We start from the raw sequence: 19,400 nt of genomic DNA on the forward strand, positions 1-19,400 counted from the left end.
GAACAAGACAAGGATGCCCACTCTCTCCACTTCTCTTCAATCTAGTATTAGAATGCCTAGCTACAGCAATAAGACAAGATGCAGACATAAAGGGGATCCAAATAGGGAAAGAAGAAATAAAACTCTCCCTCTTTGCAGATGACATGATCTTGTATTTAAAGAATCCCATAGACTCCACTCCCAAATTACTCAAGCTGATTCAAAACTTTGGCAAAGTAGCAGGTTATAAAATTAACCCCCCAAAATCAATGGCTTTTCTGTATGCCAACAATGAGAAAAGTGTGGCTGAAATTAGGAAAGCAACTCCATTTGTAATAGCCCCACAAAAAATAAAATACCTAGGAATTAACTTAACTAAAGAAGTGAAGGACCTCTATGATGAAAACTTTAAAATCTTGAAAAAGGAAATCAACACAGAACTTAAAAATGGCAAAACCTCCCATGCTCCTGGATTGGAAAGATTAACATCGTGAAAATGGCAATACTTCCCAAGGCTATCTACAAATTCAACGCAATACCTATCAAAATTCCACCCTCATTCTTCAAGGAAATAGAAGAGGCAATCCAAAAATTCATATGGAACAATAAAAGACCCCGAATAGTAAAAACGCTCCTCAACGGAAAGAACACTGCTGGAGGAATATCAGTACCAAATTTCAAACTCTACTATAAAGCCATAATAATCAAAACAGCTTGGTATTGGCATAAGAACAGACCTCAGGACCAATGGAATAGAATTGAAAACCCAGAAATGAACCTACAGACCTATAGCCATCTAATCTTCGATAAGGGAGCTAAAACAATAGAATGGAAGACAGACAGCCTCTTCAGTAAATGGTGCTGGCAAAACTGGTTAACTACATGTAGAAAACTAAAGCTAGATCCTTATATATCACCCTGTACCAGAATCAACTCCAAATGGATCAAAGACCTTGAACTCAAAGCAGACACTCTGAAAACATTACAGGATGGAATAGGAGAAACCCTGGGTCTCCTCGGCTCAGGCCGAAATTTTCTGAATAGAGACCTGGAAACACAACAAATCAAAGAAAGGTTGGACAAATGGGATTGTATAAGGTTGCAGAGCTTCTGCAGGGCAAATGACATAGCTAGCAAGATCAATAGAAAGCCCACGGACTGGGAGAAGATCTTTACTAGCCATACAACGGACAAGGGTCTCATATCTAAAATATACTTGGAACTCAAAAAATTAAACCACCCAACAACAAATCCTCAAAGAAACAACTGCCCAATAAGTAAGTGGGCGAAAGACCTAAAGAGAAGCTTCTCTGAAGAAGAAAGAAGGATGGCCAATAGACACATGAAGAAATGTTCAACATCCCTAGTCATAAAAGAAATGCAAATCAAAACAACATTGAGATATCACCTCACTCCAGTTAGAACAGCAAAAATCAAGAACTCTAACAACAACAGATGCTGGAGGGGATGTGGACAGAAAGGAACCTTACTTCATTGTTGGTGGGAATGTAAACTTGTTCAACCACTTTGGAAAGCAGTATGGAGGTTCCTCAAAAGACTCCATATAGAGCTCCCCAATGACCCAGCAATCCCACTTTTGGGCATTTACCCAAATGACCACAAACAAGGCCACACTAAAGCTACCAGCACAACTATGTTTATTGCAGCATTATTTACCATAGCTAAGATATGGAACCAACCCAGATGCCCCTCAGTAGATGAATGGATCAAGAAGATGTGGTATATATACACAATGGAATTCTATGCCTCCATCAGAAAGAATGACATTGCCCCATTTGTTAGGAAATGGAAAGGCTTGGAAAAAATTATATTAAGTGAAGTAAGCCAGGCCCAAAGAAACATAGGTCCCATGGTTTCCCTTATTTGCAATATCTAGTATAGGTATGAGTCAAGCGGAAAAAGTCAGAGAATGTGATGTTAGGAAAACGAATCCTCAAATATGTATTTTAATGTTTTTGTTTCTTTCATGCATGTGTTTCTAACGCATTTATAATATTATTTCTTTGTTGCTTTGTATGTCCCTCCCCCACAGTGTAACCCCTGCTTTCACTATATTTGATGTCAGTATAACATGTGGAGGAGATGGGGACAAACAAGTCGTTTAAGGATTCAGGTGGACCTGTTGCAACAATGAGAAGTACAAAATGTCATGTCAAAACCAGCTTTACAATGTCGGTGGGGGAAAGGGGGGGTATGATTGGGTGGGGGGGAGGGGGGAGGCTGGGAAGGGAGGTGAAGGGTAAACAAAGGAGGAGGCTGCAATGCTTGGTAAGAAATGTATGCATTTTCCTGCCCATGTAATTGTAACCCCTCTGTACAGTATGTTCTCAATTAAAATAAAATAAAATTAAAAAATAAAAAAAAAAACTCTCCCTCTTTGCAGATGATATGATCTTGTATTTAAAGAATCCCATAGACTCCACTCCCAAATTACTCAAGCTGATTCAAAACTTTGGCAAAGTAGCAGGTTATAAAATTAACCCCCCAAAATCAATGGCTTTTCTGTATGCCAACAATGAGAAAAGTGTGGCTGAAATTAGGAAAGCAACTCCATTTGTAATAGCCCCACAAAAAATAAAATAGGAATTAACTTAACCAAAGAAGTGAAGGACCTCTATGATGAAAACTTTAAAAGCTTGAAAAAGGAAATCAACACAGAACTTAAAAAATGGCAAAACCTCCCATGCTCCTGGATTGGAAAGATTAACATCGTGAAAATGGCAATACTTCCCAAGGCTATCTACAAATTCAACGCAATACCTATCAAAATTCCAACCTCGTTCTTCAAGGAAATAGAAGAGGCAATCCAAAAATTCATATGGAACAACAAAAGACCCCGAATAGCAAAAACGCTCCTCAACGGAAAGAACACTGCTGGAGGAGTATCAATACCAAATTTCAAACTCTACTATAAAGCCACAGTAATCAAAACAGCTTGGTATTGGCATAAAAACAGACCTCAGGACCAATGGAATAGAATTGAAAACCCAGAAATGAACCCACAGACCTATAGCCATCTAATCTTCGATAAGGGAGCTAAAACAATAGAATGGAAGAAAGACAGCCTCTTCAGTAAATGGTGCTGGCAAAATTGGTTAACTACTTGTAGAAAACTAAAGCTAGATCCTTATATATCACCCTGCACCAGAATCAACTCCAAATGGATCAAAGACCTTGAACTCAAAGCAGACACTCTGAAAACATTACAGGATGGAATAGGAGAAACCCTGGGTCTCCTTGGCTCAGGCCGAAATTTTCTGAATAGAGACCAGGAAACACAACAAATCAAAGAAAGGTTGGACAAATGGGATTGTATAAGGTTGCAGAGCTTCTGCAGGGCAAATGACATAGCTAGCAAGATCAATAGAAAGCCCACGGACTGGGAGAAGATCTTTACTAGCCATACAACGGACAAGGGTCTCATATCTAAAATATACTTGGAACTCAAAAAATTAAACCACCCAACAACAAATCCTCAAAGAAACAACTGCCCAATAAGTAAGTGGGCTAAAGACTTAAAGAGAAGCTTCTCTGAAGAAGAAAGAAGGATGGCCAATAGACACATGAAGAAATGTTCAACATCCCTAGCCATAAAAGAAATGCAAATCAAAACAACATTGAGATATCACCTCACTCCAGTTAGAACGGCAAAAATCAAGAACTCTAACAACAACAGATGCTGGAGGGGATGTGGACAGAAAGGAACCTTACTTCATTGTTGGTGGGAATGTAAACTTGTTCAACCACTTTGGAAAGCAGTATGGAGGTTCCTCAAAAGACTTCACATAGAGCTCCCCTATGACCCAGCAATCCCACTTTTGGGCATTTACCCAAATGTTTACAAACAAGACCACACTAAAGCTACCAGCACAACTATGTTTATTGCAGCATTATTTACCATAGCTAAGATATGGAACCAACCCAGATGCCCCTCAGTAGATGAATGGATCAAGAAAATGTGGTATATATACACAATGGAATTCTATGCCTCCATCAGAAAGAATGACATTGCCCCATTTGTTAGGAAATGGAAAAACTTGGAAAAAATTATATTAAGTGAAGTAAGCCAGGCCCAAAGAAACGTAGGTCCCATGGTTTCCCTTATTTGTAATATCTAGTATATGTATGAGTCAAGCGGAAAAGGTCAGATAATGTGATGTCAGGAAAATGAACCCTTAGATGTGTATTTTAATGTTTTTTTTCTTTCATGCATGTGTTTCTAACACATTTATAAGATTATCTCTTTGTTGCTTTGTATGTCCCTCCTCCACAGTATAACCCCTGCTTTCACTATATTTGATGTCAGTATAACTTGTGGAGGAGATGGGGAAAAACCAGTTGTTTAAGGATACAGGTGGACCTGTTGCAACAATGAGAAGTACAAGTTGTCATGTCCAAAACGAGCTTTACAACGTTGGTGCGGGGGGGGCGGGGGGGGGAGGAGAAGGATTGGGATTAGGGGGGGAGGGGGGAGGCTGGGAAGGGATGTGAAGGATAAACAAAGGAGGAGGCTGCAATGCTTGGTAAGAAATGTACGCATTATCCTGCCCATGTAACTGTAACTCCTCTGTACAGTATGTTCACAAATAAAATTAAATTAAATTTAAAAAAAAAAAAGGTTTATTGTAAATCAATGAATAAAGTTGAAAAATATTAAAACTTAAATTCTTTCTTCTCCTAGATGCCCAAAGCTTTCCTTAGTGAGCATTAACTGGATATTTTAAACAGACTTGTAGACTCCTTGGTAGAGGCTAGTTGCCCCTGCATAGACACAAATGTCATGGGACAGCAGGAACATTGTGTGATTTATAGGATTCTATACAACACCACAGACATGAAGTCAGCTCAACTGGAGAAACATCCCAGCAGTCTCTGAGGCTTTTATTGCTCTGGGGAAGAAAAGAGTTCTTTGGAAAACAGACTTCTTACCATCAGCTTGCAGAGTCATCAAAGAGAGAGAGAGAGAGAGAGAGAGAGAGAACAAGAAAAGGAAAGAAAGTCTGGAGAAATTCAGAAATGATTGCTGTACTGAGATTTTTGCCTTTTTTTAAAACAATTACCAGTAATTATATATGAGGTGAAAGATCTTCATTCGCATATGGTGTACATTGGTAATAGTAAACTAAAAATAACTTCAGGAGTTATTGTACCAAAGCTCATGCTGTTAATGAAAGGCTCAGAGGAAATGGTATTGATTACATCTTGCTAATTAGGTTTTTATCTGGGGCAGTCTGGGTAGCTTTGAATGAAAAAAAAAGAATTCCTTTTGTGCTTAACATAGTGAAGCTTATATACTAATAACTTTGACATTTATTAAGTATCTTGATGGTTTGAGAAACAATGGCGGAAATGAATATTATCACCTGCACTCTAGAATGTCATGAAGTGATGCTCAGACCCCCAAAGAGGAGAAAAATTGCAGAAAAGCACATCAGCTAATAAATGTCATAGACATAACTGAACTCAATGAAATGTGTGCCACCAATATAATGATTGATTCAGGCAAGTATCATCACGGATGCTAAAATCTCATTGGATGAAATTTGGTTGGGGAATGTGACATTTACAAAGTCTCAAAGCCTCTCACCATTAATTATGTTGCATTTCCTCCATAGAAAAGAAAAGCTACTTTACAATGAAGAAGTTTACAGACAACCCTTAGACAAGTGGTCTAACACTGATTCATCAATTGGACAAAGTGACATTACTGGCTTATACAATAGAATTGGAAGGCCACACCATTATTCCTATAGAGTTCTTGCCAATATTATCCATATAGAATTTCTAACCTGATGTGAGGAAAAAAGAAATAGGAAATCAATGACTAAGGGACACTGGAGAAAATAGTGGTCCAGAATTAATAAATATGAAAAAGACTAGGGAATAATTCCAAATAAACAGTATTTAAACCCTGACCTGATGTTAGGCGAACAAAGTGGCTAACACAATATTATATAGTTGTTGCAAAGTTGCTCTCTGGAATATGAAAGGTTAGTTGTTTTATTAGTTTGTTTCATTTCGGCAACAGTGGGGACTGAACTCAAGGCAATATACATGCTATGCTACTGTTATATCATTGAGCTATGTTCCAGGCCAAGGGACAGTACATTTCTTTTTTTTTGCTTTTAAATTTGTCAGCATCAGGGGCTGGGAAGGTGGCTCAGTGGTAGAGCGCTTGCCTTGCATGCCTGAGGCCCTGGGTTTGATTCCTCAGTACCACATAAGCAAAAAGAGAAAAGCTGGAAGTGGCACTGTGGCTCAAGTGGTAGAGCGCTAGCGTTGAGCTGAAGAGCTGAGGGACAGCGCCCAGGCCCAGAGTTCAGACTCCACGACCGGACCCAAAATAAATAAATAAATACATACATACATACATAAATTTGTCAGCATCACCACTTATTAACAGACCAAATGGCAAGTATAACATGGCACATACTTCAGTTCATCCTTCTAAGAAGCCTAATGATCTGATCCTCCCTGTTGCTAGCATGTCTGCCTTCTGCAACATGGGCGGTCTTCTTCATTCCACCTCACAGACAAGATAATTTAAAGGACCATAGGAAGCTATTTGCTTTCTTGAAGGGTTTGCCAACAGTATACACCTCATGAATCACATCCTCCAAATAGATGATGTCATATTTACCAAGAAATCAAGCAATCAAAGAGTTATCTGTTAAGGCAATTCCCTTTGTATTGATTTTGTCATAACCACACTTAGATTTGTTCTTGTACTAACTTCAGGTTTGGGTACTCCCACGCAAGATATGGTTCCACAATCTTCAGCATTGAGCTTATTGAGCTTCACAAAGGTGCTATCTGGCAAAGGTGAAGAAGCTGCGATACTTTATTGGACCTTTGAATTCATACCACTAATACCCCTGATTCTGATGACAAATGTCAGTTTGGGATCTGCAGGCACATAGAAGTTGCCTGCTTTTTCTTGCCATTAGCAAATGGCAAATTGGTTTCTTTCTTTTTGAAAATTTTACTTATTGTAAAGATGCTGTACAGAGGGTTGCAGGGTTACAGTTACATGAGTAAGGGAATGAGTACATATCTTGTCAAGCATTGTTACCCCTTCCTTTGTTGTTCTCCCACTTTTCCTTCCCTCCCCGACACCTCCCTCCCTCCTCCTGCCCCCACCCAAAGTTGTAAAGTTGAATTCCAATATACTGTCTTGTGGGTATCATTGTTGCAATGGGTCATCCTGTGTCCTTGTTTCAGCATGTTGTTATTTCCCTTCCCCTCCCCAAATTAGACAATTGTATATACAAGATGTAGGATCAGTAGAAGCATGAATCAAGAAAATATGGCATATATATTATATGTATCCATTTTATACATATATGTATATATATAATGGAATTCTATGCTTCCATTAGAAAGGATGACACTACCCCTTTTGTTATGAAATGGAAAGACTTGAAAAAAATTATATGAAGTGAAGTAAGCCAGGCCCAAAGAAATATAGGTCCCATGGTTTCCCTCATTTGCAATAACTAGTTCACATCTAGGATAATTATATCAGATGAGCAAAAAATCTCAAAAGGTATGTACATATGACTATATAAGATGATGCTACGTGACATGAACCCCAAGATATGGATACAAGAGGCCTTTCCTTGTTGTTGTTGTTTTAAATGTACTATATGATTTTTTTGTTTCCTTTGTATGCTCTCCCCCCTATGGTGAATCAGTTCCTTTGTAATCACCATTACTACTGAAGAACATGGGTTAAGAAAAAATTTTATTTCAGTTTTTTCACTTGTTAAAACCCAAAGTCAAGTGGAAAATAGACTGGAATCAAATCTGATTCCAAATGCCATACTGATTCCAAATTCCCCTGGTAGTACCTTTTGGTACTTTCTCCAAAGGGCTAAAGAAGCAAAAGAGTAAAGAAGCAAAAGAGACATGGATAAAAGAGTTATCTGTAACCTGGTGTGTGTGTGTGTGTGTGTGTGTGTGTGGGTGTTTGTGTGTGTGTGTGTGTGTGTGTGTGTCTGTGGGTGTGCGCGCGTGAGTGAGAAACAGACAGACAAGGAGGCAGGCAGGCAGGTAAACAGGCAGACAGGTGGACAAACAGAAAGACAGAAAGACAGAGGAAAAGAGAAACACACATAGAAAATAAACACATGCAATAATAAATACTGGGTTAAAGTTACTCAAGATTTTTTTTGGTTTATATGCTACACTACACTTCTTTCAAAGGGCACTGCATAAGCAAACAACATTTTCATAATCCTGAAACTTGAAATTTAAAATGCATTAATTTCTTTTTACCGCTTGAGATTCGGGAAAACATCCCATGGTGATGTGATGCTTAAGCTGGTGCTTTCAATAATCAGTCAGAAAAATAGAAGGTGATCATATATATATATATATATATATATATATATATATATATATAAATTATGAATTCACAATAGCAGCCAAGAATAAATTTTTATATCAAGGTTATAAGCAAATGAAAAATGACAGTCTATATACTAAAAATGCAAACGGACCATTAATTATAGCAGCTCCAAAAACCACCATAGTAATATGCCATTTGCAATGCTTTACTCCAATTTACACAGCTATATAGCCTGCTCTCAGATACCAGAGATTCTATTTTTGATAAGTAGTGATTCAAAAGGTTAGTCACCTCATCTATATTATGATTCAATGTCTGTGAATGTGAAAAGGTGACACCTTGAATTTTCATGTTAACAAACCAGATAGGCTACTTCTGCTTCTGGACCTTTATTATGCATCCCATCACTATTGTGTGCCAGGCATTACACGGCCCTGGGAACACCTAGATGAAGGAAATCCATCATCTGTCTTCTGGGAGACCTGCCAGTCATAGAGAGAAGGAGACTAATAAACCATAACCCCCCACAGAGTTTGTATGAACCGTGGAGATAGAGATCCAAATAGTGATAGGATGTTAGGATAAGCCTCCTAACTAGAGAGCTGCAATTAAAATCCACCAATTATAATCAAGCACTGAAAAAAACTAAATTCTTCTTCCTTCCCTCCTTCCTTCTCTCCTTCTTTCCCCCCTTCTTTTCTTCCTCTTTCCTGCCTTCCTTTACCTTGATCTCTCTCTTTTCCTCCTCCTCTCATTCAGTAATTATATCCAGTCATTAATGAGCAAAGATACATAATAATAGTACTTCCATGCATTAAAAACTTACTGTGTATCAGGAAATAACAGTATCTCATTTAATTCTTATACAACTGCAGGTTAAAGAGTCAGTCATTTTCCCCACTTTACACGTGAAGCTGTGGCACTGGAAACTGATACAGTTTGCCAAGATCACACATCTGGCAAGTGGCTGAACCCAGACCCAGGCACTGACCAGCTCTCTTTTTTATTTTAAGCGACATGGCATGCCCATCAGACCACCTGAAGCAATAACCTGAGCACAGTGAAAAAAGAACATACTTTCCTTTCTAACAAAAGCCTTCCAAACAAAGAATCTGCCTTTCCAATATCAGAGAAGAGGGTGGCAGGGAGATGATAAGAAAAATGCAGCATTCAGCGTGGGTCTTCTCTGGTTTCTCCCTTGGGAGTGCCGGGGCCCTCCACCTGCATGAGTGATGAGAATTGGCATTCTGCTTGATTACTGTGCATCTGTTATGAGCCTCCAAGTGAATTAAGCGAAAAGAAAATAAGGGGGGGGTGGGAAGGAGCCTACTCATGCAGGCTGGTCGGGCTGCACCGCCAGAGTGGTATTTGCCTTGTTGTTTTTTACTTTTCTCCCAGAAGCTCATACTATACCTCCACCCCTTGCCTTGCAACAATATACTTAAAAAAAAAAATTTAAATGAAGTTTGATAGCTAATTATCCTAAGGTCACACTGAAGAACATCACCACCAAGACATCAAAACTCCAAAACTATTTAAATGTGAAGTATGCAGCATTAATTTTTCCCCATAAAAAACAACAACAAACAAAATGGGAGCAAATGCTTTTGTTCCTTGAGAATAACTGGTTTTCAAAACTCATCCAAAATAGACCTCTTAAGACATTTCACCTCTGCTCTGAATGTTTTAAGCTGGCCCTTGGATTACAAAAAGTAATGTGAAAGATCATCAAGATGCTTTCTTAAGAAGAATGTTTTATAAATGCTAATGGCTTTCAGCAGCACCTTCCTTGAAGCTATTTAACTTTCTGAGGTAGCCCAAGCAGTGCTTCAATTATGTCACTTATCGACTGTATTAATTATCATTATAGATTTGATTTACATACTTTTCCACATCTCCGGCCAGATGGTATAGCATTCTGCCTGTCACTCCAGAACCTCACTTGGATTCACTCATCTCTCCCCAACTGAATGGTTTCATCAGCTCTTGGTCTTAAATGAACTGCTCCTCCTCCTCCTCTTTACTGCACTGGATCAATGCAGTACACAGAGCCCCATGATATAAAACAGAAGCCAGTGGTATCTTACAAAGCCAAGTCCTCTCAAGGCCTAATTCTGGTCACAGTAGATTCTTGCCCAGTATGAGGACATAATTTTCACAGCAAAGTAAAGGGAGAGCCTTTTGCTTCCTTAGCTGATTAAAACTACAGTCTGTTCAATTATCTGGGGCAAAGGAGAAAATATCTAGAAAAAAATACACACATTTGGCAATGAGAATACAACAGACCATTTGGTCTCCACAGAATTACCTTCTGAATTATATTTTACTTGGGCTAATATAAAAATTACTTTGCAGTCTTGAGCTTGCATGCTAAGAAATCAGGAGGCAGAATTCCCAAGGTATACTGCATTGTGAGTCAGTCTAGAATTTTAAATTGCCTTAGATGATCCAAAAGATGGATAATAGAGTAAAGGAAATGCAGAAGTGTTCTTCTTACAAAATATAAAAAAATCAGATTGATAGGTTCTATATTCCCTCAAACCAAAATTTCTAAAAGTCATGTTATGTTCCTAGGTGAAATCCAATACCACTCAGGCCCATGGAACTAACTAGGGATTTATGTAGCTTGAAGCATCATTGTTCATGAATGTTTGGGCAGAAAAAATATATATAATCTGGCATATTAAACATGTGGATATTTCCTTCCAAATACAGAGCACAGTGCCCTATAAAGATCAAGTTATTTTAAGGTATACAGAGGTTACAGTTTAGTCAGTGAACACTGAATACTGAGTCAATTGATTTATCATCAGTGCCTAGCTATGATTTACTATACAACTTCAGACAAGATCATCTCTGGATGCATAAGACGTTATGTTGAAAAACGAACTTTGCAACTTTGGCATGGGGGGGGGCGTGGAGGAGATGGGAAGGGATGGGAAGGTGGGAAGGGACGGTAAGGGGAAACAAAGGAGGAGGCAACAATGCTTGATCAGAAATGTACTCATTACCTTGCTCATGTAATTGTAACCTCTCTGTATGGTATTTTCACAATAAAAAAAAAGATCATCTCTGGAAGTTCAAGACATTTCTGGGCTTCCACTATGTACCAAACATTGTACATACACACACACACACACACACACACACATCTATCTAAAATCAAAATCAATATTTTTTCTGCTACTATGTGGTGTACTTCCTGGTCAAGAAATTGGGGCAAACGGGATAGTTTTTTAAACCAAATGTATTCACCTTTCCTCTTAGGTATAAAAATAAACTTAGAAGTGGTGCTGTGGCTCAAGTGGTAGAGAGCTTGCCTTGAGATGAAGAGCTGAGGGACAGCACCCAGGTTCAAGCCCCACGACTGACAAAAAACAAACAAACAACAAAAATAAACCAACTTCCCAGCTTTCATGTAATACCTTCTGATAGATAGAATGTGAACAGAAGAGAGTAAACTATTGCCAGGCCTGGATATGAATTAATGTGTAAAATCTCCTTTTTGGTTGGCAACATTCTTTCTCATTTCCTTCTTTTCCAGATACAGAGGACTCTGTGATCCCAGGAGTGAGGAGTCACAAGATAGAGAAGGATATGTGGCTACCTGCCCAAGCACTCCCCTGGAACTAGATTGTGAACAAGAAAGAGGCCTCCACGGTGTGAAGTGACTTAGACGTGAAGTTTCCCCAGCCAAAATATGAAACCAAACTACCTCCAAAACATGTGACAGACAGTACACGTGGGATGGCATGGAAATATCAAAAGGTGTTCGGCTCACATCTCCCAGCTGGGCTGCAAATGGATAGCACAAAGTGCTCCCCAGATATATAGAAAATACAGAAGAGGTGAAAGGAAGAGTTCAGTTTTTAAAAGCAAGAACTGAGATGGCAGTGGAGTATCCAAGGAAGAATCAACAAGCAGTTGGATACATGGACCTAGAGCTAGCTCACAGACATAGTGTACATGGAAAAGGGAGATTAGTGGGGGAAGCCACAGATATGCCTGGAGTTCTCAGGCAGAACATGCAGAGTCAGAAGCCAGAGAAACCCCAAAAGAAGAGATAAAGAAAAAGGAGGAAGGTCTATAGGGAGGGAAGAAAGAAGGGAGAGGGAGGGAGAAAGGGAAAAGAAGGGAAGGAGGAGAGCACAAATATGAAAAAGTCATAGGAGCCAAAGAGAAGACATGGAAAAGCAAGCAATAGTGACAAGTAATTCAAAGACATGACATAAGATAATGTTCTGAAAGCCCACTGTATCTGAACAGCTAGGCAGCTGTTTGTGACCTTAACAAGTTTATTTTCAGGACTGGCAAAAGCCACATTAATCTACATTGAGATCTGAGGATAGCAGTTCAAAGCCAGCCCAGGCAAGAAAGTCCATGAGACTCTTTTTTTTTGGGGGGGGGGTTCCGGTCGTAGGGCCTGAACTCTGGGCCTGGGCGCTGTCCCTCAGCTCTTTAGCTCAAGGCTAGCGCTCTATCACTTGAGCCACAGTGCCACTTCCGGCTTTTTTCTTTTTGCTTATGTGGTGCTGAGGAATCAAACCCAGGGCCTCAGGCATGCGCGGCATGCGCTCTACCACTGAGCCACCTTCCTAGCCCTCCATGAGACTCTTATCTCCAATTAACCAACTACCAAAAACTTTGTGGCTCAAAGTGGTAAAGCACTAGCCTTGAGCAGAAGAACACAGGAACAGTTCAAGCCCCATGACCAACCAAAAAAAAAAAAACAACAGTCCACAGATGGGGACATGGCTCAAGTGCAGAGTGCCTGCCTAGCAAATCAAGGCCTTGAGTTCAAAATGCAGCGTGGAAAAAAAATCTGTAAAGTGAATGATGGAAATGAAGAATGTGGAATCAGAGGGTATAATATGGAAATATACTTAAGGAAACGATTCTAAAACCAGTAAGTAGTTAGAGAACAACGAGACTTTTTCATTTCTCAGGATGCAAGTCTTTTAAACATGTGTGGGTATCTGATTTGCTAATGTTTACTTTCCCTACCTGTAAAATGGGTCTAATCCTGACCCTTCCGGTTGCTGTCACAAAAGGGCCTATGGTACTGGGCGAAGGCCAATGTCATTTTACATCCATAAATGTTGTTGAGAGTGGCGTTATAAAGTTAACAGTCCAGTGAAATACAATTAGTCGTAAAATTGGTTTTTTAAAAAAGTACTATCAGTCTAGATGCAGAAATATAAAGAATGAATTCTTTCTACACACTACCAGTTGCTGACTTCAAACCTAAGAGACTAAGAGTATGCTGAAGTCCAATGTTAGGTAATTCCTACTCTTAGGCGGCAGCCTGGGTTTCTAGATGTCTTTGTCATGCCAGCAAAACGAAACAAAACAAAAAAAAAGGCCAATGAACCCTGGCAGATCACTGTGCATTAAATCATCTGGAAATGTATTAGCATTATGAATAGTAGTTCTTAAATAAAGATTTCTGGAAACTTCCCACTTTCACAAAGCAACAGACAAGTTCCATAATTTAAGCCTCATGACCAGTGAAATCATAGCAAAAGGCCACAGCAGCTTGCTGAATATTTTATTCCAAGGGGGTGGCTGAGGTATTCTGGGAAATAAGCTAGCCATTTGAGAATTTCTCTCCTGGGAAGATTAACCATCTAGAAGGATATGATCCAAACATTATTTCACTAGTCACAAAACTAAAAATCTTTTACAAAGAACATTATTTTTAGCACTATGATACCAGTGTAACTAAATTTTTCTCTCATAAAACTCCTAACAAGTGGTTCTAACATGGCCTACCTTCCTCCCTGGGAAGACATTTAATCCTATCTTTGGCATTGCTAGATGCTCTTTTCTGACTGGATTTCCTAGTTGTTCATCTTACATCTCTTCCTCAGTGACTTTATTTGGAGGGGTGTAGTGTAGAGCTCTAATTAAGCTTACACAGCTGTGTCTTCAGCTCCAAACAGCAATTGTGAAACACAAAATTTCCTTTATAGTCAATCTAAAACTCTAGTCCCCAGAGCCAAGTAAACCATATCTACCATCATTTATTCATGGTTCTGAAAATCTCAAACTGTTTTTAAAGATAGTATTTCTTTGAACTATGTTTTCTCAAATATTTCATCATTAATGTGCAACACTTCGTAGCTAGCTAGTAAACTAGACAAAATATCTATATATCATTTTAGAATGTTTATCCACAACAACACTGAATTTCTTTCTAGGACCGAGGTTTTAATAAAGCACCTTGGCATGGCACAGTAGTTTGCACCTCCTGTCTCAGCTACTGGGGAGATTGAGGCTGAAAAAATCACTGAGGAGTTCAAGGCTAACCTGGGCAATGTAGTAAAACTCCATTTCAAGGGGGGAAAATCATGAGTAGGCCTTCCTAGGACATGAAAAAAATGAGGGTGACACTGATCAAAATACATTGTACACGTAAATTGACATTGAATTGAAACCCTTCTTATATCTATTAAAAGAAACTAAAAAAGTTAAACTCCAAAAAAATGAAAACAATAAAATAAATCAAACATTTTGGCACTGCTTTACAAGGATTGTAAAGAAAAACAATGTCCTATCGCTATCCTCCGGTATCACCACCCAGCATTTATGCCAAGCTGTAGACCTGGACAGATAACCAAACAATCTTTTATAAGTTTTACTTCATTTAATATTAAAAGAGCTTTCTTCAGTTTATACTTTATCATCACTTGTTAATACAGGAGGATTATTAGTTCCAGGGAAGTTTAAGAGACATTTAAGTTGTTCAGGAGGAGACCTAGTCAGTCTATATTAAAGATTCTCTAGTTTCCCAATTCTTCCATGAAACCAAGGATGCCCCCCTCCATCATGTTTCCCACTCTATTTTTCACTACTCAAGCCCAGCTTCCTCTGAAGTCATTAGGAGCTTCTGATGAAACACAGACATGAGCTCAGTTCTCCCTCCAATGAAAATACACAATAATTGGTTATAGAAGGAATGTTATGGGATCATTGTGACTTTGGAAAGCCTTTTGGAGGAATGCATAAATGATGCTTGGAATCCTGAATTGGCCAAAGAAGATATCACAAACACACGACCAGATGTGGAATTGGAGGACATTCCATGAATGATCTGTATTTCCAACAAACAGGGTAAACCAACCTGTAGACGGAGAAGGAAGCCACTGATCGAATGAGGGAGGCCAAAGCCCCCACTTTGGCAGCTTCCACCGCCCCGTGGATTCGGTATTGCACAGTTATGGCATAGCTGATGAAAGGTTGGTTAAAAACAACAATCTTCCCCTTTGCTTCTGGGGACCTTCTCTGAAGCTCATCAAAAGAAGTCACCACCAAAACTTCTGCTGTAATACCTGGAAAAAAAAGTCAAACAAAAATTAACAAAATTTCCCATCAGTGGGGGGTGGGGGGGATGAAGAGGGGGATTGACACACAAAAGGTCACACATACTTGTGGGGTCTTTCTGACCCCAGGAGAAAAATCGTGGGGTTAGCCAGTTTTCCAAGAGAGAGAAATGCATTCAAAAAGATATAACATATCACTCAAGATTTTCAGCGCAGATGGTCAGCTGGTATGAAATCACAAACTGCCTGAAGATAAAGCTTTTACTCCCTCTCCCCTCTTTCCTACCCTTAGAAATCATGCATTTCACAAAATGACACTGATAATTTATTTTTAAAATTGCATTTGAGAAAACCCCTCTTGGGATTTACAAAACACATTTATCTTTTTAATAACACAAGTTTGATAGGATGCTAAACAACCTTCAATGACATCAAAGATGGCAACTTGGAAGGAATACTCCTAGAATTCAATGTTCTTCATAAACTCAACATTTAACAAATGTTTAATGCACCTTCTCCTACAGGCCACAAAAGGTCAGCTTCTTGCTTCCCTCCTCTGTATAAAAACCCTCCTAAAGGATATGGAAATGCCCGATGCTTCATCACTTACAGTACTTGCTCATCACCAGGCACATAACAACTCTTTGAATAAAAATTTTGATTTTTTTTCCAAAATTTTTTTTATCCAAATGGAAGCATAGAATTCCAGTGTGGTGTATATGTGTGTGTGTGTGTGTGTGTGTGTGTGTGTGTGTGTGTGCGCGCGCGCGTGCGCGCATGCCCGTACGCCCGCGCCTAGGATATTCCCAGTAGATGAGCAGAATAGCTCAATAGCTACGTACATAAGACCATGTAAGATGATGCTAAGCAAAATGAAATCCAAGGCATGGACATAAGAAGTTTTATTTGTTGTTGTTGTTTTTAATGTACTATGTGATTTGTTTTTTCCCACTATGGTTTATCCCCTGTTGTCACCTGGGCATGGTATATACGTTTATCTCAATTAGGAAAAGGAAGAGCAATGTCAAAATGATGAGACAAAGGACAAAGGGGGAACCAATACAACAGCGATACTCAAGACAATGTGTTGGAAATGATCTGTACAACTAGGGGGGAGGGGACAAGGGAGAGGAAAAATGGGAGAAAAATGAGGGAGGGAATAACAAGTTTGACAAGAAACATACTCACTACCTTACTTATGTAATTGTAACCCCTCTGTACATCACCTTGACAATAAAATTTTTAAAAATTGGAATGTGTGTGTCCTAGAACCTTGGGTCTTCCCACCTTCCTCATATCCCTTGCCTATAGCTTCCTGACTATGGAAGAGAGTTTCATATCTCCCTAGAGTACCTCAAGACTTGCCAAACCACAGAAGATGCCACTTAAAAGAGCAGCCAGAGTGATAAATAAAAAATCCTTACCAACAAAGGCTAATATAATGTAATGGCTAAATTGAACTTTTTAGAAAGAAGTGGTAGATGCCTACCACTTTGTGAATTTTAGCAGTGCACTCTTGAAATATGTCAGTAAAATCAGAACCATCAACCTATATTTATCATACTTTTCTGGAAAGCTGAAATGTTAACTGTTCATTGTAAAATGCTTTTTTAAAAAATACATTTGTACTGTGAAAATACTGTACAGAGGGGTTACAGTTACATGAGCAAGGTAATGAGTGCATTTCTTATCAAGCATTGTTGCCTCTTCCTTTGTTTTCCCCCTACCATCCCTCCCACCTCCACAACTACACTCCCACCCCCTTTCTCCCTCCCCTTTCTCCCCACCTCCCCCCTCTCTGCCTGCCTAAATTGTAAAGTTCATTTTTTTACATAGTGTCTTGTACATCTCATTGTTACAATGGGTCCCCTATTTAAACATTTTGTTTTTTCCCTTCCCCTTCCCAAACTAAACCAACATCAAATACATACAAAACGACAAAAAAAAAATCACATGGTACCTTATAAATACATTAGAAACAATAGCAAGAAAGAAAAAACCACTTATGTCCCTATCTTGGGGTTCATTTCACTTAACTTCATCTTATCTGGTCATATGGACATAGCTTTTGACCTTTTCTACTTGTCCCAGACATATACTAGTTATTGAAAATAAAAGAAACCATGGGGACTTATGTTTCTTTGGGCCTGTCTTACTTCACTTAATAAAAATATAATTTATACTAAAATATAAATTCTAGAGAATTGTTGTATTCAGTATAAGCCTCCTCATAGTGGACCATTTGAAGTGATTCCTCTCCTACTTCAGTTTTATCTTCAAGCTTGCTTTTGTACTTTTACTTTAAAATAATTAGCTAGCGATCTATATGCATGTCTCCACCAATACTCAGAACTTCGTTTATAATCTAGTTTATAAACTAAAAAGCAGCAGTGTAAAGAAAGTAAGGGAATCACCAGCTTTTTCACATGATAAATATGCATAAAAGTACTCATAAGGATTCAGCTAGACAGATTTTGAGGTTTATAACTTTGGGAAACCTTGAGTTACCTTGAAATCTGCCTGGCGTTATTGTTGGCATAGCACAGGAATTTTGCTGATGGTTTTCAGCTGTTCCTAATGAATAACAGGTTCAATGGTCCACCCATGGGATGTCCCAGCAATGGGGTAATTTTGGTGTCTGGATGAGAGCCACTAGGAATGAAGCCAAATTTCTATAAATTTTTGAAATTAAAATCATACAAGGGTGGTACTTTTCTATGGTCTAGTCTTCAAATTCTTTTAACAAATAAAAGAGTAGAGTCCTCAAGAGCCGAAACCTAACCCAGACAGCACAGGTGCCAACACAACTCACTAGTCACAGTTATAGGTCAAGGCCCATCACCATGTACTTGGGAGAATTTGAATTAATCTGTTTTCCTGAAAGCTGGGCATCATCTCTACTTCCTCTGTCGCCTCCATCCTCTATATTCAATTAACAGTGCATATTTCCAAAGACTTTGCTTATTTCTAGATCATACTAATTGATAATATTAAGAACCATATTTAACTGTCTTGTTGTTTTCACAAATGCTCACAGTAGCTCGACAAAGTAGTTTATGAGGACAATGAGGTAGCAATAACTGTGTTTACACAAATACTAGGTATTGGAGCTGAGATGTGAATTTGACCCTTGTCTGAATCCAGAGGGTCTTGCTTTTCCAATTGTCTACACTGTTATCTTCTCTAATAAATGAAAAGCTCAGTATATATTCCTTAGAATATACTGAGGAATGAAAGGAGGGAAGAAATGGCTATATAAAGGTCTGCCTTGGTTGCTATCTGTTATTTTCTAGGATACTGCTGATCAGAGTGGCCAGGAAAGGTGGCTCATGCCTGTAATCTCAATTATAAAGAAGCACATGAGTAAGAGAATGGAGTTCATTTGAGTTTCAATAGGCAAAAATGCAAGATTCTGCCCCCCAAAATATAAATAATTAAAGCAAAAGAATAGGTCAAGAATAGAAATCTTGCCTAGCAAGTGAGAGTCTCTAAGTTCAAAACCCAGTACTACCAAAAAGCCAGAGTATGGCTATTACTCTAGGCTTCGGCCCATTAATAATAGAGTTGGAAGGCAAACTTCACTGCAAGACAGATTCATTAGACTCTGTATGATGAAAAGGATTATAGTGCTTAATCTCTGAGGAGACTATAGGAATGAAGCTAGAAAGGTACTCATAGGATGATGCACTTAGCTACAACCTATTTGCACAAAGTGCAAAAAATCCCAG

The 19,400-nt window shown here is 38.8% G+C and overlaps 1 protein-coding gene and 1 pseudogene across 1 annotated transcript in view; both read right to left on the reverse strand.

The window, feature by feature from the left end:
- The window catches only part of Cpq (carboxypeptidase Q), a 110,484-nt gene that overhangs the window by 43,700 nt on the left and 47,384 nt on the right, over nucleotides 1-19,400 (reverse strand). Inside the window, exon 5 of the mRNA XM_042672907.1 lies at nucleotides 15,474-15,681. Within this exon, the coding sequence (XP_042528841.1) occupies nucleotides 15,474-15,681 (208 nt within the window). The remainder of the gene's footprint in view (nucleotides 1-15,473; nucleotides 15,682-19,400) is intronic.
- LOC122102277 lies at nucleotides 6,435-10,245 on the reverse strand (annotated as a pseudogene).

This window comes from Dipodomys spectabilis, unplaced genomic scaffold (assembly GCF_019054845.1).
Source record: "Dipodomys spectabilis isolate Male_0828 unplaced genomic scaffold, ASM1905484v1 ptg000783l, whole genome shotgun sequence".
Taxonomy (NCBI): Eukaryota; Metazoa; Chordata; class Mammalia; order Rodentia; family Heteromyidae; genus Dipodomys; species Dipodomys spectabilis.